A 24,225-nucleotide genomic window follows, 5' to 3' on the forward strand; every position below is an offset into this window, starting at 1 on the left:
CGGGTAGGCAGGACCAATTCTTTTGACTTCCTGTCTCCCCCTGGTGGGAAATAGCCTGCCAAACCCCAGTTCCGTCCTGCCTCAGAAGGGTACGCAGGTCGTAAGCACAGCTCTGTGCTTGCTCAGCTTAAGTTAGCCTTTCAGGTTTTCTACCGTAGCTCCTTATCGATTTGTGTTTTTTGTCTGTTTGTTTGTAATATCCTACTGTTTGGGTGTTCCCTCCCTCCCTCATTGCCGTCCCTCGTTTCCCTTGTGAGATTGAGTGAATAGGAGCCCCGGTGTTAATCCCGGAGATTCCTATGGCAAACACCTCAGAGGAGAGGGAGGATGGCCTCCTCTCAGTCTCGGACTACCTGCTGGTCCAGCCTACTCCGAAGAAGTCCGAGACGCCCACTCCCAATGCCCACAATGTTGGTGCCTTAGGGGGTAGGGATTTGGAAGGCTCAGCGCAGAGTGCGGATGATGCGCCTAAAAGAAAAAAAGAAAGGAGAAAAAAAAAAGGCGCGAAAAGCCGCGGCGGCTCTTAAAAAGTCGCAACGAGCTTACATGGCGTAAAAAAAAGAGAAAGCGCTGTCACAGAGCGGGGGGCATGTCGAGAGCCGGGAAAAAGGATCCCGCCTACTCGCTGCATGCCGACGGCACAGAAGGCGCAACCCCCACGGTTTTCCTGGCGGCGACTCTGGACTTCCATCTGGAATTGGTAATGTTCAGCCACTGGTCCCGGGGGCAGGTGGCCATTTTACCTCCTCCTTCCCGGCGGGCGGCCATTTTCCCTCCTCCTTCCTGATGACAGGAGTACAGGCTTCTACTGCCTTTCCAAAGGGGGGCGCCCATTTTCCCGCCACTTATTTGCCAGTGCCAGCACAACCCCCACCATCTCCTTCAATGACGGGGGGGCAATGCTCTCCCTCTGCTCCTAGGGCAGCTGCCCCGGTGCTTACCAGGGAGGAGGCAGATGAGTGGATTAATATAGCCTTGCAAAGACAGTGGCAGGCTTTTCATGCATACTTAATGAGAATTCCCCTCAGGGACCGGTTGAGTCAGCAACTTCCTCGTCTACCAGATCCCATTCCTTTGAGAGTGGGCAGGTTACAGGCCCTGGGGGAGGTCCTTCTACCAGTTCACAATGGCCTACCAAGGCAGCACTAAAATAATCTACTGATCTTAATATTGCTGGCACTAGCTCCCACACTTCCTCCCTCAATGCTGATGTGTTTGACTCCCTGGACAAGTCAGCCCCTGTGGAGGAGTCACAGAGCCGCCTATTCAGTGGGGAGGATTATCAGGCCCTCCTGGCAAAGGCTATATTAGCTTTGGACCTGAATGAAGAGGCCTCCTCTACAGAAGACTCTAATTCTAAACTGAAACAGGAAGTGCCTGAATGCTTTCCTAGAAAGCAGCCATGTCATAATTCAGTACCATTCCCAGAGTTTTTTCTCAGAGCCATTCAAGAGGAGTGGACCAGTCCTGCATCCAATAAGCAGACGCCTCAGTCCATCAAAACACTATACACCCTCGCTCCTTTTGAAAGTACCTCTTGTGGATGCACCAGTGGTGGATTTGCAGTCCCCTGGCCTTGCGCCTGAGGACGGCATGGGATCCCTGAGGGATCAATTGGATCGAAAGGCTGAGTCTTTAAGCAGAAGGGCCCACGAGAACGCAGCATTAGCTATACAGGCCAATGCTACTACATCAATATTTGCTAGAGCCTCCTTCCTTTGGGTAAAGAAGCTCATCCAGTTGATTCCTTCAGAACATCATAGAATAGTGGGAGGATTAGAAAGGGTCCAGGACGCCATCACCCTAATAGCTGATGCCTCTCTGGACTCCATGTCCTTTACAGCACGATCCATGGCATCGGTAACCTCCATAAGAAGGGCACTGTAGCTCAGAGCCTGGCCAGCAGAATTTAAGGCAAAAACAAACTTAATGGCCTACCCCATTCAGGAAGGGCGCCTGTTTAGAGAGAAATTAGATAAAATATTAGTGGAGACGAAGGATAAAAAGCAGGCCTTGCCTAAACAATTTAAAAAGGAACCATGAGTCCCTGGTTTCCAATCCTTTCGTGCCCCACGAGCAACAAACAGGTATCGTTCTGACTTCAGAAGGGGATTGTGGAACGCTTCACGACCCTTCCGTAGGGGGGGCAAGTTCACCAGACCTCAGAACCAACCGCCCCGGTCGGACAGAGGTGACAAATTCCCAAAGAATAATCCCCAGTGACTCCCATCTGTCTCCAGTGGGGGCAGAATTTCTTTTCTTCAGTGCCAGGTGGACCACCTCACAACCAGACCACTGGGTCTATCAGATCATATCCAGGGGTTACCTCCTGGAATTCACATCTCTAAAAAGGGATCACTTCTTAAGATCTCCCATGCCACACAGGGCAGAGAAACATTCCAGAACATTAAAGGCCATTCAACATCTATTGTCTATTAGGGCCATAGAACAGGTCCCTGCCCTCGAAAGGGGCCTCCATATTTTTTACAGTCCCCAAAAAGAACGGGAACTGGCGAGCCATCCTTAACTTACAATATTTAAACAGGCGGATGGCTCGAAGGCACTTTGTATGGAAACGGTGAAGTCAGTAGTGGATTCACTGCTCCCAGGCACCTTTATGATGGCAGTGGACCTGACAGAGGCGTACCTACACATACCTATACACCCTTCACACAGACGTTTCCTCAGGTTCACCTATGGACAAGACCATTTTCAATTTCGGGCCCTCCCCTTTGGGTTGACATCCAAGACCCTAGTGACAATCATTGCCACTCTCAGACAGGAGGGCGTCCAGGTACACCCGTACCTGGGCGATATCCTGATCTGTGTTCAATCAGAACACCAGTCCATACATCACACAGCAAGGGTGCTTCACGTTCTTCAGGAACATGGATTCTTATTCTTATTCAATTTTCAAAAGAGCTCTCTCATACCCTCTCAGTCAATGTTACACCTGGGGGTCAGAATAGATTCCTCTCTCAATGCCCTATCACTGCCCCAGGAACGCGTTCAGAAACTAATCAATGTCTTTTCATCCTTAGCCAGAACAAGGAAAGCCGGGGTCATGTCCCTAGCGAAGTTGCTGGGATTAATGATGGCCTGTATAGCGGTCGTTCCCTGGGCCAGATTCCACTCCAGGCCTCTGCAGTGGCTGATTTGACCGTACCAGAGGGACATCGCAAAGAAGAGGAACAGATCCATTTCCCTATCCTCAGAGACTCGGAGGAGTCTTCGATGATGGACTGATCGAAGGAACCTGGTCAGGCACACCTTCTATATACACAGGGAGCCCACACAAGTGATCACAGACACCAGTCTGGAGGGTTGGGGAGCCACCTTGGCCACCAACTCTACCCAGGGACGATGGTCCACAGAGGAGACATCGTTACATATCAACGTCCTGGAACTGAGGCCGGTACGGCTTGCCCTCCGAGCCTTCGCCCCACTCCTCAGGGGGTTGCATGTCCTGATAAGAACGGACAATATAGTAACCAAGGCTTACATAAAGGGGGGGGGGTCCTGATCCTCTGCTCTGCATCGGGAAGCGGTGCAGATTTTTACCTGGGCCCAGTCAAACCTTCAGTTTATTCGGCCAGAACATATCAAGGGAGCTCTGAATGTGCAGGCGGACCATCTAAGCCGCCAGTTGGCAGATGAAGGAGAATGGTACTTAGACCATGCGGCCTTCTCTCAGATTACAACCGTCTTCGGAGCTCCCTTAGTAGACTTGTTCGCCTCCGCAGAAAATTGCAGAGTAGAAAGGGTTTTCTCGAAGGGTTTTACCACCCGGCAGCAGAGGGCATAGACGCCCTTCTGAGTCCTTGGCCCCGGGGACTTCTGTACGCTTTCCCCCCCGCTGTCCATTCTTCCCAAGGTTCTAAGGAAGACTGGGCCGAAGTCATCTTGGTGGCCCCCTGCTGGCCACACTGGCCTTGGTTCGCGGCTCTTCGTCAGATGTCATGCCAGGAACCTTGGGCTATTCCAACCCTTTGGGGAACATTGCGCCAGGGCCACTGGTGCATTCAGATCCTCACTGGTTCTCCTTGACCGCTTGGCGCTTGAACGGCAATCTTGCCTAGTTAGGGGCTACTCAAAGGAGGTAGTGATCACCATCTTAGTGGCTTGCAGACCCTCCACTTGACTCATATACAATGCGTCGTGGAAAGCATTTGTCCGATGGGCCAGATTGAAGAAGGTGGACCCACTCCGTCCGGGCATTCAGAGGGTACTGATTTTTTCTTTACAGGAAGGTCTACAGCTTAATCTCTTAGCCTCAACCTTAGGGAGACAGATAGCAGCGATGGCCACAGTTATTCCAGAACTGGATAGGGTACCTATTTCCAGGCACCAGCACGTCATCTCCTTTTTTAAAGGGTGTCTCTCAGACTCAACCACCGGTTATACACCGTTTTCTCTCATGGAACCTCAATTTGGTCCTTAGAGCCCTCACAAAGGCTTCCTTCGAGCCAATATGTACCATAGACATGAAGTTCCTTCAGATGACTGTCCTTTTCCAGATTGCAATCATGTCTGCGCGACTGGTTTTCGAAATCAGAGCTCTGTCCATTCGTGAAGGTTTATGTACCTTCTATAAGGACAAAGTGGTTCTGATACCAGACCCTACCTTTACTCGAAAGATAAGTTCTCCCTTTCACAGGTCGCAGGAAATCAACCTACCTTCCTTTTGTCCTAAGCAATCAGGATCAAAGGAACAGGCCTGGCTTACCTTAGATTTACATAGGGCTCTACATATATACATAGACAGAACCGCTGACATCTGTCAGACTGATTATATGTTTATTGGTATCAGCAATCCCAGTAAGGGCAAAAGGATGTCGGCAGCATCTATTAGTCATACCCTTAGACTCTGCATCATACAGGCATATAAGGCCTAGGGAGTTATAGCGCCACAGGGAATAACTGCTCACTCCCTGCGTAGCGCGGCCTCATCAGCGGCCTTCGATAGACAGGCCCCGGTTGAAGAAATTTGCAAAGCCGCTACCGGGGCATCTATTTCTACCTTCGTTAAACATTATAGGGTTAACACGTGGGCATCGGCTCAAGCGGCCTTTGGCCGTAGAGTTCTTCAGCACGTGGTGGAATAGGGTGCTCTACCCACCCAGTTGGGAGCTCTTGGAGGTCCCACAAATCAAGACGCTGGAGCCTCAGTAGGAGAATGGAGCATTGTTTACTCACCGTGAATGCTCCTTCTCTCCTGAGGCGAAGGCGTCTTGCCCACCCGGCACAGGTTAGAATTCTTAGTTAAGGCGGAAACGTTAAGGTCAAGGTTCTGGAAAATTTTTCGAGTTAGGTTCCTGAGATGACCGTTTTTCAACCAGTTCAGTCCTCCTTGGTCTTATTACTGTGGTTGTTGTCGTCAATTATGTTTACATGTTTTTTATCAAGGAGCTTCATTCCTGTTGATAGCTAGGCAAGACTGTAACTGAGGTTTTGCAGGCTATTTCCCACCAGGGGGAGACAGGAAGTCAAAATAATTGGTCCTGCCTACCCGATGATGGAAGGAAATAACCCACAAATCAAGACGCCTTCGCCTCAGGAGAGAAGGAGCATTCACGGTGAGTAAACAATGCTCCATTTTAGGGTGGTTTCACACAACCTAAATAATGCATTTTCAATACAATTTCAATGCACTTTGCAGCTGGACTGTATGAAACGGCAACATCCACCTGCAAATTATCATTAAAGAGCATTTAAAGTGGTTTGAAACTGCATTATTCAGGATGTGTGAAAATGCCCTTAGTGAGTAAGTGTACGTGGAGTGTTTTGAACACCCTCTAAGGCAGTATATATATATATTTGTGCTTGTGAAGTAATTCTAGTAGACTAATACAATGTGTAGCTTTAAAGTGTCTTTAGGATAGAAGGACAATTGAGTCTAAGAGATACTGCTTCTAAACTAGTTTTTGTGTTCACTTTCTTTATATGCTATGCAGTATTTACATTGTACATCTCATAGTTTGCTCAGAACTTACATTCAACATTTTATAAAACCTAAACATGTATTTTAGTCTTGAACTCTGGCACTGCCTACTGTGACTGGCATACAAACACAATAAAGTTAGACATTCCTCTTCTATGTTATGTGACAGTCATATCATGCTTGTTGCTCAGTGAGCACATTCTGCTACCTGGGGATTAAAGATGGGTTCTAGGTCTGGAAAGATTATTTTTCATCTGCAAATATGATTGTATCTGTTCTTTTTCTAGATGTGTTTTGCTAATGGGTGTGAGCAAACTAGATGTTTTATACAGACGCCTTCTTCTCACTAAACTTTTCATTCAGGGATGGGGAAGACCAGAAGACCTGAAAAGGTAGTGAAAGTTAATTATAATTTCAGCTCTTGAGAAGCACGTGATAACACTTTTTAAAAATATGAGTAAATAACAAACATATGCTGAAAAAGTAAAGAATTCCCGGTGTGTGTTTTTTTTTCTTAACAGAATATTTGAATTCAGAAAGATTATTGGAAACAGGGGAAAATGCCAGAATCTGGTATCAAGGGACTATCCAGTGCATGTTACCAAGGTATTTAAAAATTAATGAAAATAATTGCAGCTTGAGTTTCCATTCTGAGTTTCTGTCCAGCTCCCAGGAACCATTAGTTTAAAACAAAGCTTCTCAAATTGTGTTTTGACCATCAAAATGGGTTGCAACTCTCTTGCAAGTGGGTTGTAAGGCTCAGCCCCCTGAGCTGGGAAAGCAAATTTGAGGAGGCTGTGGCTGAATGGAAGAGCCTCTGCTTTGCATGCAGAAGGTCCCAGGTTCAATCCTTAGCATCTCCATTTAAAAGGACCAGGCAGTAGGTGATATGAAAGAACTCTGCCTGAGACCCTGGAGAGCAGCTGCCAGTCAGAGTGCACTGTACTGACCTTGATAGACTGCTGGTCTAATTCAGTATAAGGCAGCTTCATGTGTGTGATTCTCCTCTCCCCCCCCACCGTCAAGTAAAGTAGAAGAAAAGCCAGAGCAGCTGCATTATCTCCTTTGCCCCAGTGACCCCATTCATTCATGTGGACTTAGCTTGCTCCCAGCCACTGGTCGTGTGAGAAGTGATGAGCATTGCTTATGCCAGTTGCTGCTTGTTTCTGCAGCAGCAGCGGGTCTCAGAGTGAATATAGAAGTGGGTCCCACTCAAAAAATCTGAAAATTAATGGCTCAAACAATGGCTATTTCTTGTGTTGAAGATACGTGTCGGAAGAAAGTGTTTGGCAGTGTAGTACATTGCCCAACATCAGACACATCATAAACATAGGGGTCTACAGCTTGCTGTGGCTTATTTCTCATACATCTACCTTTACTAATCACAATGGGAGGTTATGCTGATATCTTGAACATTTTGATGAGAGTCTCCTTTTGGTGTGATACTTCAGTAGACGAATTCGTACTTATTGAAAATAGATACTGTTCTGTAACTCTGTGGTTTAAACCAAATGTAAGGAATGGAAACTTAATTAGTAGAAGTATGCTTAAGGGAATTCTATAATAGTTTTGTGATTATTTTTGGTGTTCCTATTTGAAGTAAAGCATCATAAGAGGAACTGAAGAACCTCTTGTAAGACTGCATTTTCTTCTTGCATTATTTATGTAAATATCTTCAGGAATCAAATAATTTAACAAACCCAGCCAAAAATTTCATGCAAAAGTATATGATGATATTTAACCTTGTGATCTACCTTGAATTTTCTTGAGGAAGGTGGAGTATAATTGCTATAAATAGGCGCATCCATTGTTATTTTTAGTAGTGTTTGACAAATGGTAAAAATGCAATGTTTTCTCTGTAGGTTGAAGAGCAGTCAGATTGTAAGGTCCTAGATGGACACTTTATTTCGCCCTTGGCTCACTATGTTCCAGATATCATGCCAGTGGAAACTATCACAGCAAGGTAAATATGAACATATACACTCAGTTATTAAATTTGTGAATTTCTGGCATTGTGCAGGGAGTTGGACTAGATTACCCTGGCGATCCTTTCCAACACTATGATTCTAAGGTAATGACAAAGTGAGTGTTTTCTAAACACTGTTGAAAAGGTGATACAGAGAAGTTTAGGTAAAAGGTTTCCTTTTTATCAGCAGGAAAATACATATAGCATACAACATACGCATTACGTATAGTGGTATAGTAGGTTTTGTTATTGGATACACTTACTGCTGAGATACAGAATGTTCATACAAGGGCATTTTCCTCCATCTTCAATGGTTTGGTATTCTAGAAAAGTAGTGTGCATGGCCCTTGACTTTGTAACTCACCTCATTAATAACTGAAATCTTTTTTTGGGGGGGGAATGCATTATTGGAGCACTGGCAGACTGCGCAATACACTAAGGAAAGCACTTCTTTTCTGCACACTAGTCTATCAGTTGTATCTTATGTAGGTAGAGTTTTTAAATGGCTTCCTTCTCATTGACAGGTTTCAGTTTATAGTTCCCAAGAGGTGGAACAGCAAACACAGACCTGTATGTGTTCATTTAGCAGGCACTGGAGACCATGTAAGAGCAGTGTTTAATATTACTTTTTTAAATGTGTAATGTGCATGCAATTTCATTTATCCTTGTTAAACCTCTGCCTTTTTAGTACTTTTGGAGACGACGCACATTAATGGCCCGTCCAATGATCAAAGAGGCTTGTATGGCTTCATTGCTACTAGAAAACCCTTATTATATCCTTTTGTTCAAACAAGAAATTGACAGTTTATAAATTGCAAATCCATAGGAAAAAGATAATGATGTCTAGTCAACCTTTACTTCAAGTGTTAGTATGATGAAATACTTGGCTACATGACAATGATGCCAAGAAGTGTATGAAACATGGTATTCAGTGCTTCCTTTACTAGTATATGGACTAGAAATTGACTGCATTATCCTGGTGAAACATGGCCTTAAGATACCTAAATATTCACCAGCCCAGATTGAGAGTGGGTGGTGGTGGTTCGTGGGCCGGATAAGAGCTCTCAAGGGGTTGGATCCGGACCATGGGCCTTATGTCTGACAGCCCTTGAGGTATTTGTAACCCTAAAGAAGCCCTATGGCCAGCTGGAACAGCTACACACCTGCTACTGCTATGCCTCAGTACACATGGAAATGTGAGCAGAGCTATTTTGCTCAGATTCCTTTTCAGCAGTTGCCCCCTCCTCCCCAAATCTGCTACCAAAATCTGACATGTGTTATAAAAGCAAAATGGGGTTCCCCTTTAAACTAAGAGGGAATACTATGTATTGCATTAAACAGCTTTTATGTCAAACCCCCCCAAAAGTGTCTTTTAAATCTGCAGTTTTTGAAAGCAGATTTGTAGTTTGGCTGTAGCAAATTCTGAGATGGAATCTTTTAAACCTTTAAGTGCCCACGTTCCTCTGTAACTTGGCACTTGAGTTTAACTATTGTTCTTTAGATTAATTACAAAACTGAAAGGCAATTCTTATATCATCCATTTTAGATACAATTGATGTTTGTCTGTGTAATGACTTGCTAGTTGAAAAAATGATTCTGTGAAGGCTTATATGTGAACTTGAGTGTCCTACATCCCATACTAGTTCCCTTTAATTTATTTCAGAAATAATTGCTTCTATAGTATACTACTTTCTTTGGGAGAAACTGGAAACTTTGAAATAGTGCTCACACATTTTCTTAAGTTAGGTATATATTAAAATAACAGCTGTGTTTCTTACTTAACTCACAGATGGCTAATCTTAAAATCCAGACAAAATTAATCTAATCCATGTTATGTGTTCTGTTACTTGATTGCTTCAGAAGTTTTTATTAGATCAATAGTGTTCCTTCACTGGACTTAGTGAATTTCTGAAAGTAATTTTACGAGCATATTACTATGTTAGCCATTAGTTTTTGATCAACCATTTTTAATTATGTTTTGAAATCAGTTTATGCGTACAAACATATTTAAGATATGGTAGGTGCTAGTTCCTTTGCAACAATGTTTGTACACTGTGGATCAATGTGATTTAATGTGAAGGGAATTAGATTTACTCCTTTTAGAGTTTTAGATTTCTGTGAATTGAGCACTTTTTGGGGGGCTTGTACATGTTGGTTGGATTCCACCCTTTAAATCATTTTTTTAAATCACTTAACCTTTAAGCCTGAGACATACATGCATTTCATGTTAATTTCTTTGACTCTTATCTATACATGGATGCAGAAAACCTAAAGATCAGTTGTAAGTATTATGCATGGATCATGTTTTGTTCATTGCCCTCTCTCCTTTCTCTTTTACACAACGCAAATTTCAGAGAACAGATGGCCTGCTTAAAATTGTACAAATTAAGTCTGGCTACAATGATAATTTAAAATTGCTCAAAACTTAAAATTGCATAACCCAAATGGCAAACGATTCTCACTAATTCACAGTATCTTGGTCATCCCAGTGAAACTGGTCATTTCCATAGTCCACTGGAATGGGGGGCTCACTTCATATCATGTTTGGAGGCCCTTAAAAATAGTGACAGTTCTCACCACTTCAGAATATGATCCGGCTTGCCATGAGGTGAATTTTTTGCCCTTCCAGTCAATTTCGGAGAGAGTGTTTATCCTTTCAACACTAGGCTAGCATTAAGAATATCTCTTTTCAAAACATGGGGCTATGTGCTGGGCTATAGTAAAAAGTTACTTAAAATGGTCTAAATTCTTGCCACTTCTGAATGGTACCCAGCTTTGTGAGAAGCTCATGGTAAGACAGAAGTGATGCCAGATGTAAAGGCCACTGCTATCAGTGGGATTGTGCTTCGTACCTTAAATGGTGTGTGGCTTTTGCTGAACGTCTCTGTTAAGAGCCTTAGGAATTTTGCTGATCCTTGTTGCCTACTGCAGAAACAAGTGTCCACAACAGTAAAGAGCTTTTTTTTCTAGCTGCATTCAGCTTAGAAGCTGAAACCCAATCTGGCCACCCTGATCCATGCTTCTATAATATTGAGGTACATGAAAACTGCAGCTGGCACAAAGTGAGGAAAACTTTTGGGTTAGCAGGTACTAGCAGTCAGGACCATGTTACTCCTGTCCCTTCACTTGCTGTTGATTAGTTTCCAGGTCCAATTCAAGGTGTTCGTGCTCACATTTAAAGCCATTCATAATCTGGAGCCCATGTACTTGAAGGACCATTTGCAGAATGTTGTTAATGTAAGACAGGCAGCTAGTGGTGTTGGAGTGGCTTCTTCATTGTTCCAATCGACTGTGTACTGTTCACACAGATTCGCAGCAAATATATCTCTGGTAGGCGATTGAGAGAAAACCTACAAGCCAGTTGGCATACATTGAGCCTTAAGTGCTATGGCGGGCAAGCAGGTCTTCTTTGTCCAGTTTCTAGCCTGTTGCTTGATATGGGACTGTAAAGTGAAACTTCCTCTCGCTTCACAGTGCTACAGTCAAGGGAAGAACATAGTTAAAGCATCTCCCCTGCCCAGCCCTTTGAAAGAGGAGGGGCAGTTTTGCCCAACCCAGGAGGGATAGAGGATAATATAGAAGCTGCCATCCTTATGTATGAACCTACATCTGCATCCACTCCCAGCAAAGCACTGCTCAAAAAACAAAGCTATCGCATACTGGACTTTGTTTCCTTCTGAGCACATTTCAGGTTTATCAATCACATCTCAGAGGTTGCTGAGCAATATTTCTGGTGTCAACACAGTAGCTTTTGCTAGCTATTGTCCTACTTGGAAAATAAATCCTGTTGTCAGTGCTACTTGAATTGCAGACAACTTGCTGAAAGTTGAAACAGCATGTTTGAAATCCTGTCCACACAGTAATCATAGATTTCACAATTTATCCAGTAATTCATGGCCAAGGTCTACAGCTATTCTACTTCAGAATGTATTCCTGCACTGTCAGTGTACTGTAGCCTCTTGTCACATAGTATCTGATGGGGAACATATTAAAAAACGAAGAGGTACCGGTAGTTTAAAAAATACTATTGTTAGCAATTCTGTGAACTGTCCTTATGTTTTCTTTGAATCACTTCCATATCACTGTAGTGACTAAGTTTTAACTCTGCTGTTCTTATTTATGATATTATGCTAGACTTAATGTTTGTTAACACTGGGGCTTTATATGTTTATTTTTTTTCTACTGTTTTTATATTGGCTGATATTATTACAATTTTAAATTGTTTTTAGTGTCAGAACTAGTTTTCTGGTTGAAAAGCAATATGCAAATGCTTAAAATTAATAAATGGGCCCAGTTTATACAAGAAATTACTAATCTGGGTAAACTTGACAGTTTTGCTTCATCAATGTATTTCATCCTCTAAAAATTTGTCTCAAATGAAATGGTTGAGGATTAAGACATTGCCTTCCCCCAGATTATGATCTGGGTTGGTTAATGATTTATACTATATGTAGTTAAATGGGTATTGTTTGTTTCATTGTTCGGATAATAAATTTGCCTTTCTTTTTTTTTTTGGGAGAAAAGAAGGTCAAGTCTAAAAAATGTGTCTGATCTGTTTGTGATGGGAGGTGCTCTTGTGCTAGAATCAGCAGCCCTTTTGCACTGGCTTGAGAGAGAAGGCTATGGACCCCTAGGAATGACGGGAATATCAATGGGAGGACATGTAAGAGCTGTTCTTTTTTTTCCATTTCTGATTATTGTACCTTTCAGTATTGTATGTATATGGTAACAAAAATCGGAATTGGCTTTATACCATAGGTTCTGTTTTAAAGAAGCAATAGCGTAAATGAAAGGTTTGATCAGGGTAAATGTTCCATTCATGGAATGGAACTTTCCTGCCTCCCACTGCAGCCTACTGATCTCCATGAAATGCTGCTACTGGGAGACAGGGGCCTCTGAAGAATGGCATGTCTGCAGCAAGAAGGAGGAATCCAGTGGAAATTGCCAATTTAGTTTGGATCCAGCCATGTAGCACAGTAAGAAAAATGAGATTTCTGACCATTCTACTTGCATAGCAGTGGGGCTGTGACTTTTGCCAGTTGGACTGAGGTCCCCTATGCTGCATTCTATAGTGTTTTTAAGAGTCCCCAGGACCTTGGGAGCCACTTTTTATGTCGCTTTGAGGGCACTGGTAGCAGCAGGTGAGAAGTTCCATGAGTGTAACTCTGCTCACTGTTCTTCAGATCTAACCTAGTGTGAATTTTAAGAATTCTGTTAAAGGCTGAAAAGACAGTCTCTCAAATTCGCTCTTAAATAGCAAATGACTGTCAATAGTAGCTTTAAAGCTGTTTTTAGGGAATCTCACTGAAGTGTGTGTGCACTCAGTATTGTGATTTATCCTGTCTCCAATATTTCATTTTGAACCACCTTTTTTCCCTGGGCAATTTCTGATAATTAACACATCCATGGATACTGTGGATATGAGCCTTATGGATATAAAACACTATGTCCTTATTCTCAAAAATGCATTTCCTCTAGCAAGGCTGAAAAAACGCAAAACACAGACCTAATGTGCTTTCCCCCTGAACATTTTTCTTCATTCCTGTTTATCCTGCTGCTCTCCTCTTCCACAGGTTTCAGTCCTGTGGGCAAAACCATTTATATAGAGCTGAACAGGATGTTAGCTCTAGAAAGTATCCAGATGTTGTTCCTTGGGTTTCATGTTTCTGAAGAGAATGAGGGTGCAAAGGACTATATCCTCATTTACTAGATGTAAGCAAATCACTGTACTGCACAATGTGCTTTGTCAATGCAGATGGGATCAGCTCCTGCTTTGTATCTCAGCTCTCACTGTATCCCTCTTTTCCAGTTGGCAGTCTGCACCTGGTACTTCAGGAAACTGGGGCAGCAGCAGTCTTCCATAAGCTGTAACCCAGCACTAGGCTTGCTAGGCCCACTGCTGTCGGTCTTGAACAAAGTTTAGGAGGTAACATGCCTTTGCTTGACTGCCCATTGCAATAGTTATGCCTGCAGTTGTATTGCTCAAACCCCTTTTATGTTCTGTGTAATTGTTTCACCACATGGTTACTAGTAATAAAAAGGGGTTGATTGATGAGGTGGGCAGAAGTAATCACTTACACTTCAACTTTGTTTGAGATAGACAAAATAGTGTAAAAAGCTAAGAGGATGGACTTTGAGCAGAAAAACCCAAGTGGAGAGTCTCACTTGGTCACTAAGTTCAGTAACTATCCTTGGATCACATTTTCACCCAACCTAGCCTACTTAAACATGGCTGTTGTAAATGCGACAATCCTGTGTTACCCTCAACTGTTTTGAAGAAGGCAAGGATACAAACATGCATGATCATTATTAACAAAAATCTGTTTAAAATGTTCAGATTGCAAGTAACTTGTATAGAAGTCATGTTATGAATGGTACATGGGGAAGGGTGTTCTGTTTTTTTTTCTGTTTCTGTGTACAGGGTACTACAGTATGTTGAAGTATTTCAGCGCTTTCTGTCATAGGTCAGAAATTACAAGCTTTCCAAAAATGTGTGAGAATCCATTACTTTTTAAAGGTCCTAATAAAATGTGTGTCATTTCCTTTAACAGATGGCATCATTAGCAGTATCAAATTGGCCAAAACCATTGCCCCTAGTTCCTTGTCTGTCCTGGTCTACAGCTTCTGGTGTTTTTACTACGGTAATGCAGCTGTATATTAGATGTACAAGTTCAAAGTCAGATTTCACTTTTAAGGTTATGGTAATGTGTAATAGAGATGTGTATTTTGGGGATTAGGTCAGAGTTTCTCAGACTCTAAAGAGCTCCGTGGCGCAGAGTGGTAAACTGCAGTACTGCAGTCAAAGCTCTGCTCACAATCTGAGTTCAGTCCCAATGGAAGTTGGTTTCAGGTAGCCAGCTCAAGGTTGACTCAGCCTTCCAGCCTTCCAAGGTCGGTAAAATGAGTACTCAGTTTGCTGGGTAAAGCACAGATGACTGGGGAAGGCAATGGCAAACCACCCTGTAAACATAGTCTGCCTATAAACATCGTGATATGACCCAGTGCTTGCACAGGGAACTACCTTTACCTTTCCCCCCCTCAGACTCTGGATTCTGGAAAGTGGTATATTTCTAAACTTACTCTACCTCTCAGTTTGGGATAATGGCCGTTTTCAAAAATTATGTGCTATGCAACCTGCTTAAGAAACACAAGACCAAAGCCCCCATGGAGATGTGGAAGTAGGCATATGAGTCTTTGACCCTGCCCTTCATTTGTAGATATTCTGAGGAAAGCCTTTTTTGACAACTGGTGAAAGCACTGCAAAATGGAATTCAGCATAAGGAAAACTGATAGGTGTTCTCTGTCATAGCTTCATATTGCTGTTGTGCAAGAAGTAACTGCCCTTTAATTTCAGGGTGTACTGAGCAAAGCAGTGAACTGGAGGGAGCTAGAGAAACAGTATTATAGTCAGAGTGTTTATGAAGAAGAAATCATTCAGATGCTTGAATATTGTGGGGTAAGTATATTTTTTATTATGTATTAACCATGTTCGGTTCATAAAAGAAACTTGTTACTAGCCTATTCTTAGACCGTAATAATATAGTTATATTTATTTTCTTTGACATAGGTATTTGCAGATAAACAAAATGATATTACTCATATCTGTAGCAAAATGCATCACCCTTCTGCTACGTGGAGTTATATTTGAACATGTATATTAGGCAGCTTCTCACTGTCAGAGTTGCCAGGTTGACAATGGTGTGTTACACAGTTCATCACAAAGGTACTTTTATGGCATCTGTATATTAGGACTTGAACCTATTAGAGACTCTAACCAGGAATCTGAATTGGTGGATTCCTGTTGTAGAAAATATTTAAACTTCTCTGTACGTGGCTTGCTGAGATGGGCTAAGTAACATTTGCTACACATTCATGAACTCTTAATGCAGTCAAATCAACAAAGATGTTTAAAAATGAAAACTGTAAAGAAAAATACTATGTAGAATTTTTCACAGATTAATAAAAAATATTAATTTACCAATCCATGGGTAGGATTGTAAACTACTGCCTTTTCAGTAGACAAGACCGGTAGGTCATCAGTTTGAACTGTTTGTTCTCACTGTCAGATGTTGTTACTTTAGGCTACCTCGTAGAGTGGTAGGAATGACTTTAGCTCAGCCGCAGAGTACAGAAAGCCAGAGTCCAGTTCCTGGTATCTCCCGTTAAAATATGTCTAGAGCAACACTGGAAAGATTGCTGTCTGAAATCATATGAAGTTGACCAACTCAGATAGATCATTAGTTAAGCTATCTCAAATTGTCTAGTCTGGCAGGGGGTGACTCACAGTGCATTCCTGAGCCACACTGGCAGCCAGGACAAAAGGCCTTTGGAGGCCGGCGAAGGCCTGTGCCGGCGCAAGGGCCCACAGTGCCGGCATCCGGGCAGCGTACGCCAGAGTTTGTGGCCCCAGGAGGCATTCCTGGGGTGTCACAGCGCTGGCCGGGGGGGTGGGGCCGCCATTAGGCGGTCTCCTGTGCCGTTACAGTTCAGCAATGCCCCCTTTTTTCCAGCCTAGATACACCACCTTTTAGGTGGCGTATCTCTCGTGCAACTCTATGAATGAGGGTTGCATGGATATTTGGCGCTGGGCGGAGGTTTCGGCTGAGCCAAAACCTCCTTAGGAGGCAGCACCGCTGTAATGCCTCCTAAGCCTGGCACAGGGATTCCTCTTAGGAATGCGCTGTCAGTGAGGTCTTGGTCCTTAAACTGGAGCTGACAGGGATGGAACCCGGGGCCAACTGCATCTCATGTACATACCCTAGTACTGAGCTATGAAGCTACTAAACACCTAAAATCCAGGTTATTAACTAAATGGGGTTTACTAATCCAAAATCCAGGTTGTTAACTAAATGGGGCTATAAATCCAGGCAACCCTATGTAATTGATGTGTGCCTTAGGGCTGCCTTTAGTCTTTTATAATGTGATATTGTATCCAGGAGCTTCATCCGTGCAAAGACAGTGCCTTGCCTCCATAAATAAAAAGCTGCTGCCAGTAAGAGTAGCAAACACTGTGCTATATAGACCAGTGGTCTGTATAAGGCGACTTCTAGGTGGCTTTTTGTGGTTTGCATTTAGCATTTAACATAATACATTAAGCCATATTACATTTAATTCAAGGTAGGCTGTAGGAAGTAGAGCAAATAAGTTGCATCTTGATGTGAGCGGTAAACATATTTATTGCCAGGCTTTTTAAAAAGTGAAATGTTGGTGTGAGGCTGTTCTATTTAACCCAAGCTAGAACTCTCTGCATAAGAACTGAAACAGTGCTGTCCTTTCAAATGTTAGCCTGTTAGATGCGGTCAGCTTTTTCATTCACTCTCGCTCAAGTTCTGTTCCTTGCTACAGCCCCCATCCCATGTGAATTTTTGTGTATTCAGGTCCTGTGATCACCAGCACAGCCTCCTGCTTTTTTCATCAGCAGTAAAGTTGGTTGGAGCCAACCCAGTATTGTTTTTCCCTACTGGTCAATGGAATTCACTTCTGTTGAAAATAAAATTCATCTTTGTGTCATGTGTCTTTTTTACAAACCTGCCTGATTGGTATGTCTTGTTAGCATTCATATCTTTGTTATTGCTCTGTTGGTGTTTGGCTTGTTTTGGTTGTCAGTCCTCTCAGCTTCGTTCCCTTCAGAGTGAGATATCTGAAGGGGAAAAAGGGTGGACTGTATGAGGGGGGAAATTCATTCAAGAAGCACAGGAGAATGGAAAGAAGAGTGTCCTGATGTGGATACATCTGCCTTTTGCCCTCCTCTTGTCTCTTCAAGAAGGGAAACACCTTGGGTGGACAAGAGGGAGAGACTCAGAGGGCACGCAGAATGCATTTTTGTCCCCATCCTATCCAGCTGGAAAACAATTGCACAAAGTGTTGGGAAACAATGAAAATGGAGGAGATTCCTCCTTGTGCAGCCTGATTTACTCATCTCCAAAACTGTTTCACTTGCTATAGGACGTCCCGTGTGTAGATCGTTCCAACCATGTGCATAATTTAGCACTTCAAATATTAGAATAGAAGAGTGTCTTGATCCTAACATGCAAATATCTAACAGAAAAGCCTGGTAACCTTTGGATTTATCTGGAAACATGAATTGTATTTTAAGTAGAACTAGACATTTTGTGTCTTGATGTTGTTAAAGGTCAAATAATTCTGTGTTCTTGGCTCTGCTACATCTATTATGAGCTTTAAAAAGTTAACTGAAGTAGGAAATGGGGGCAGAAATAATGGACTAGTTACACAATAAATATAGCTATTCAACAGACCTCAACTATTAATGTTTCTCTTTCCAAGGTGTCTGCTTTTACTTTTCAGATGGAGTTAGTATAGTACTATATATAGTACACATGTTTAAATATTGTAAATATTCTGCTACTTAATCTAGGTTTAGTATGATCATTTATGACAGGGAGAAGATACCGCAAGGTGAGCTCCCTCACATTTTCTGTAGTGAAACTTATGAATGTGCTCATGGAAGTCAAATCACAATTACCAGTACCTAAACTAGCCTTTTTCCAGAGGTGGTTAAATGTAAAACTGACAGTGTGGTGTTCATTCATGAGGAAGTTTCACTACTGAGCATTGACTGGGAGATATCATTTTGATGATTTTTGCTATTAACAATGCTTGCAAATGATTCTTGAAGAAACCAAGATACAGAGATTTTAACGGGAGGTGTTTCAAGAGACCACCATACCTACGAAACTGGCATGCACTCCAGAAAAACAGCCTTATTGTATTAGAATGAGAGCTTGTCTAGCTAAGGTGGGAAAACTCTTAGCTTCTTGCACCTGTCTTAAGAAAGCAACCTTTTTTTAGGGACAGCAAGTGACCGGTTATCTTATGAGAACAATGAAAAGTATTCCAAAGTGCCTTAATTGAATAGGCATGTATTTCTGTTTAGACAGATTCATTCAAGATGGGACAAGACTTTGTTAAAAATTCTCCCAGCAGTGTGGACAGCTTAAACAGCCTGGATCTGAATTCTAGTGTGCTGAACTTGGATACCAGAAGCAAAGTTCCGTCTTCAGAAGGTGGCCGCTGGCTTAGCACTAGCAAAAGTACTCTAAGTGCCTCAGCAGAAGGATTGTTAATGCAAGAGGCACCAAAAATGCAGTGCATAAACCAGACTTTTTCAACCAGCAGCAATAGCAATAAGGACTTTATCTGTGAGCAGAAGCATCTGATAAGTGGGAAAAGTGACACTTTACAAAGAGAATCTCTAAGATTCATGAAAGGGGTGATGGATGAATGTACCCATGTAGCTAACTTTTCAGGTACATTAATTTTAATACAGATCTTTATATTTCTTTCTCTGTTGTTGCTCCTGCTTTAATTCATTCATATGTGATACTACTGCATCTTCCTTTGAGCAGTCTTTTTTGTCTGCCTTTCAAAGTAACCCCTCTTGCTAATGATCACATTTTTCAAAATGGATTTGTCTTTTTATGTATAAACTAGTTGTGTTCAATGGGCTACATTTATTTTTCATAACCCAATATACCAATTTCTGCTTACTGAGTACCCATATTGTATCTAGTCCACAAATGCTGCTGCTGGAATGAAATTCAAGTCCAGCAGCACCTTAAAGAACAATATTTTCCATGGTATAAGTTGCAAATGACAAATTGAGCTTTGACTCACAATCGCTTATAGCCTAGAAAATTTTGTTCTAGTGATATAGGCTAACACAGCCCACCTGACATTATACTGGAATATGTGTGTGTGTGTGTGAAGTGTCGTCAAGTCGCAGCTGACTCATGGCAACAGACTAACACAGAAGTGGTTTGCCAGTGCCTTCCTCTGCACAGCAACCCTGGTATTCCTTGGTGGTCTCCCAATACTAACCAGGGCTGACCCTGCTTAGCTTCTGACATCTGACCAGCTAGCCTGGGCCATCCAGGTCAGGAATAGGATTACATAAATGTATTTGTTTCATTATTCAAACAACCTGATTGTTGAGAGTCAGAGCAGCAGCAGCCTGGATGATGTAAAGGCAGAGTGGAAGACATCACACTTGTACACATACATGCCAGTAGCATCAGGCCCTCTTTGCAGCCACAGAACATGAATAGAACATGACTGAGGGTTGAGGTACATAAATGGCTTCCACAAAATTGTGGATTCAAAAAGGGCAATACTGTGCTACAGACATGCAATGTGTTAATGATTAAATGCGACCATTAATATTACCCGAAATGTTTGAACTATGCATGGAGAGCACAGAGGGAGATATACTAAACCCATAGCAAACATGGGCCATTACATGCTAACTTATATTGGAGGCAGTGCAACAGCATCTTTAAGCTGTCCCAGTATAACTGGACTGTGAGGAGGTTGTCAATGGGAACCAGAAATCTTTTTTCATGTTCAAAATCTCTTGCTTGATTACTTTCTTTGCTACTCATTTCAGTTCTAATGCAATCTAATGTAACCCACCTATGGTGCTATTTTGGCAGTAAAAAACCCAAAGTCTACATTAAGTAGCTGTCATTTGCTGAAGAACTAATTTTAAATCCTTACACACTTAACCATTTATTTAACTGTATTGAAAAGACATTTAAGAGTACTTGACCTTTATTCTCAGTTCCAGTTGATCCAACACTGATCATAGTTGTTCAAGCCAAGGAGGATGCTTATATTCCAAGAACTGGAGTGCGAAGCCTTCAAGAAATATGGCCAGGATGTGAAATCAGATATTTGGAAGGAGGTCATGTTAGTGCATACCTCTTCAAACAAGGATTGTTCAGGTAAGAATTCAGAATAAGCAATGAAGATGTTCTTTAATACTCTGTTTGTGGGTGGTAAATATCAGGATTTCACAGAAGCAGAAATCTTTTTTTCAAAGACTCACTCATTTCATAAGAATATTAAAGTCCTGCCAGATCTGACCAATGGTCCAGCTAGTCCAGCATCCAGTTTCACACAAGTGCCCCACAACAGGGGCACAAAGGTCAAACAACCTCCCTGCTGCTGCCCTCCAGCACTGACATTGGAAGGTTAGGGCCACTGAACCTGGAGGCTACGTTTAGCCATTATGGCTGATAACCACTTTCTCCACACAATGCATAAACATCTGTGTCCTGTCCTCATCCCCAGTTGGGGCTTTTCAGTTCACAAAAAAATGCTACCAATCTCTTTAGTCTTTTGGGGAAAGTATTCCAATCCTTTGATCATTTTGGTTGCCCTTTTTCCAGTTCTCTCAGCCCAACGTGCCTCACGGGGTGGTCATGAGACAGAAAAGGCAAACCTTGTATCCCATTCTGAGTTCCTTGGAAGAAGGGCTCAATAAAAATGTAACTTAATAGATGATGCTAATCATAAGTTGTCTTGTAAATCAAAGTTTTAAAACTATGATATGTAGCAAATTTGCAAACCATTGTTTGGAGGGGACCTGATAAACGTGTTCACTTGTGCCTGGATGGTAACTGTATGCCATAACCAGCACATAACAGGGGAAGACAGGAGGGAATTTGCTGCGGAAGAAAGGAAGGTGTGCATGATCCCAAGAATGGATCTTGGTTTGCAAGCCAGTGAGCCGGAACTGTACATCACACAACTGTACCCCATTACTGTACCACCTTTCCCTTCCTCCCTCGATAAAATTCTGCTTACTGTTTGTCTGCATAATGGTTAAATGTGCATATCAATGTGGATATATCTACCAAAGACACACTGGGATCTTATGAACAATTTCTGTGTGCATTAGATCAGTCTGCTGCAGAGTATGTTTCCTTGTCTGCTAAAACTTCTGTTTGCACAACAGGCCATTGAAAACCACTGATCTTGCACAAACAGTAGTACTGGCAGAAGAGGAAGCCTCTTCACAGTAAAGACCATCTAGTATGCACAGAACTCATTCATAGAATTCAAGGCATTGTGTTCTTGCCAACTTAAAAAAAAATGAAATGGATAAATCCTGACCAATAAACCTCACCCCTCATATCACATTTCCTTATTTCTGGAGGCTCAGAATTGACCTTAGCATCCTGGGTGTCCTGCAATGAAGATAGCCAACATAATTCCTCTGCACAGCCTTGAATTCCTAACTTGGCATCTGTTTAGTCAATTTCAGAACGCACTAAAGTGATTTCATAAATGTTGATCCAAAATCATTTATGCATTCTTGACAGAGATTTGACTGTGGTTCTTAAAGCAAGTCTTCAATTTTTTGTTAGAAGCCTGAGTAGAATTGGATCAAAGTGCTGTATGTGATCATTGTGTCTTCATATTCATCTTCTGTTCTAGACAAGCCATATATGATGCATTTGAACGCTTTCTTCAGAAATATGCCATATAATTTTACTCTGAACTACTCTGCGCAATTTTGTCCTGGTTTTCCTTGTGGATTCTCACGTTTGGAGAACAAGTTGATTGGAGATGTGAGGTCACCAATTGAATGTCCTGTGCAGCTGTTATAAATATTAGCAATGCAAAAATAACATTATCAGCCAAGGTCAACCTTAAACTTTCATTAGTCAAAACTATGAACATCTTAGCACAATTTGTTAATACCAAGTGTGTCTGAAGTGTACAAAATATGATTTTAAAATAGCTAATTTACTTTGCACATGTAGATTGAAAAGAGACCAATGCAATAATGACAGATGATGGTTAAACTTGGGTTTGTGTAACTTTCAGAATCTAATTTCTGGTCATAGGTTATCATTGATTCATAGATTCAAGATGAACGTAGCTCCCACAGAATAAAGGTTATTAGATTTTCCCATGCTGGTTCAATATTTGCAAGTTTTTCATTAGGAATATTGTAAAGATATTTAAACATTGACTCAAATTTGGGGAATGGAAAGTTCTCAAAGATCCAGTGCTGCATTTATGTTTCTTTTGGCTTGAAGAGCAGGGTTAGCACACTGCGTTCTTGTGCCACCTCATTTAAAGGAAATATTTGTTTAGGTTCAGCTTTCCTCATTCAGAATAGGAGTGCTGTTCATGCCCTTTTTTGATGTGGGGCGGGAGAAGGAAAAAATTGCATTGTTCAGTGACGAACTACTACACCTAAAATGGAAAAAGGAGCCTTCTGGAAATACAGTAAACGTTTTAACAAATGATAATTTCCTTAAAAACATTTTTCAAGGAACCTATTTTGCATAATGTTGCACGTAAAAAGATGTTATATTACGTGCAACATTATGCAATTGTATTGTATTTCTGCAATAACTGGCTCACCTGAAAATTGGGAATTCAGTACATCTAAAATGTTAGCTCAGTGTCTTCTTATAACTCCAATCACAAGTTAACTTTGAAAAGTCTGATGGAAAATATGGCACAGAATCTAAGGTTCTATGCCATAATATATAAATTACTACAAAAGTTTTATGTATTACAACATGTAGATTCTCACACTGAAAAACCAGTACCTGAAAAGATGTGCATTCTAGTTAGCATTTTTGATTTGCATTGTCACATAGTAAATTGCTATGGGTGTGTGATGTTCTATAATTGTACATAATGGGTCCAATGTATTAAGGCTCAAAACTCTTACAACAACAGAACTTACTAGCTCCTCATTAAACTACTCTTAAACAGCCACATCAAACTAGAATTCCAAATTTACAAGTATCAAATACTCTTTGGGGGAAAACACTACATTTCTGGAGAAACTGGAATTGACTAAGATCTTACATTTTAATAAACTTCAACAGATTCATTATACTGATCAGTATCTTGCAAAATACTGTTATCATTCCAAGTTAAATATTCAGAACCCAGAGCTGCTTTTGGAATGTTCCTGCTGCTTAGACCTGGCTTCCAAAACAGATTAGTTTAAAAGAGTTTGATGTTCACAAGTGCTTGAAAAATGACTGAAAATGTATCTGCCAAAAACAATATGCTGCCAAAACCCTGTTTCTCTAGAGGCACAATAACAAACTATAAACATTAGTATCTACTAAATAGTTCAACATAACTATTTATATGGAGAAAAGGCTACTGTATGTACTATCAAATGCTGAGTCAAGAGAACAAATACTTGAACCTTTGCAGAAAATTTCTAAACATTACATGTAAATGTGTGTGAAGAGATTTGTATTCTATTTCTTTTTCTCTGAAGGACTGGCAGACAATGCAGTCTATGCCCATTGGTTTCAATTAGATAAGACTAGGCAGCGCTGCATAAAATTGCATTGTAAGAGATCCTTCTTTTGATAACACCAGTTTTGTGGGCCTTACTAAGTTTGAATGTCTAATGTTCTAACCTATCACGTTTCTTAAGTGAAACAAAGAGGTACTAATGTGTTCTAATGTTAACGTCATTTTAATTATTTAAATGAGGGAAAGTAGAAAGGAGTTCTACAATTCTGTATGATTC

The 24,225-nt window shown here is 41.6% G+C and overlaps 1 protein-coding gene across 2 annotated transcripts; it reads left to right on the forward strand.

The window, feature by feature from the left end:
• Positions 1 to 6,227: 6,227 nt before the first annotated feature.
• ABHD18 (abhydrolase domain containing 18) lies at positions 6,228 to 22,226 on the forward strand. 2 transcript variants are annotated; one of them, XM_056855427.1, is made up of 12 exons: positions 6,234 to 6,333; positions 6,463 to 6,547; positions 7,804 to 7,904; positions 8,432 to 8,510; positions 8,596 to 8,680; positions 10,161 to 10,188; positions 12,432 to 12,570; positions 14,459 to 14,548; positions 15,262 to 15,363; positions 18,802 to 19,174; positions 20,485 to 20,647; positions 22,146 to 22,226. In XM_056855427.1, the coding sequence occupies exons 1-12, from the start codon at positions 6,242 to 6,244 to the stop codon at positions 22,195 to 22,197; spliced, it is 1,389 nt and encodes a 462-aa protein (XP_056711405.1). In that variant the 5' UTR covers positions 6,234 to 6,241; the 3' UTR covers positions 22,198 to 22,226. The 2 variants fall into 2 exon arrangements, with proteins under 2 accessions (XP_056711404.1, XP_056711405.1); XM_056855426.1 differs by lacking the exons at positions 8,596 to 8,680; positions 10,161 to 10,188 and having other exon boundaries at positions 6,228 to 6,333.
• Positions 22,227 to 24,225: the final 1,999 nt, after the last annotated feature.

This window comes from Euleptes europaea, chromosome 9 (assembly GCF_029931775.1).
Source record: "Euleptes europaea isolate rEulEur1 chromosome 9, rEulEur1.hap1, whole genome shotgun sequence".
NCBI lineage: Eukaryota > Metazoa > Chordata > Lepidosauria > Squamata > Sphaerodactylidae > Euleptes > Euleptes europaea.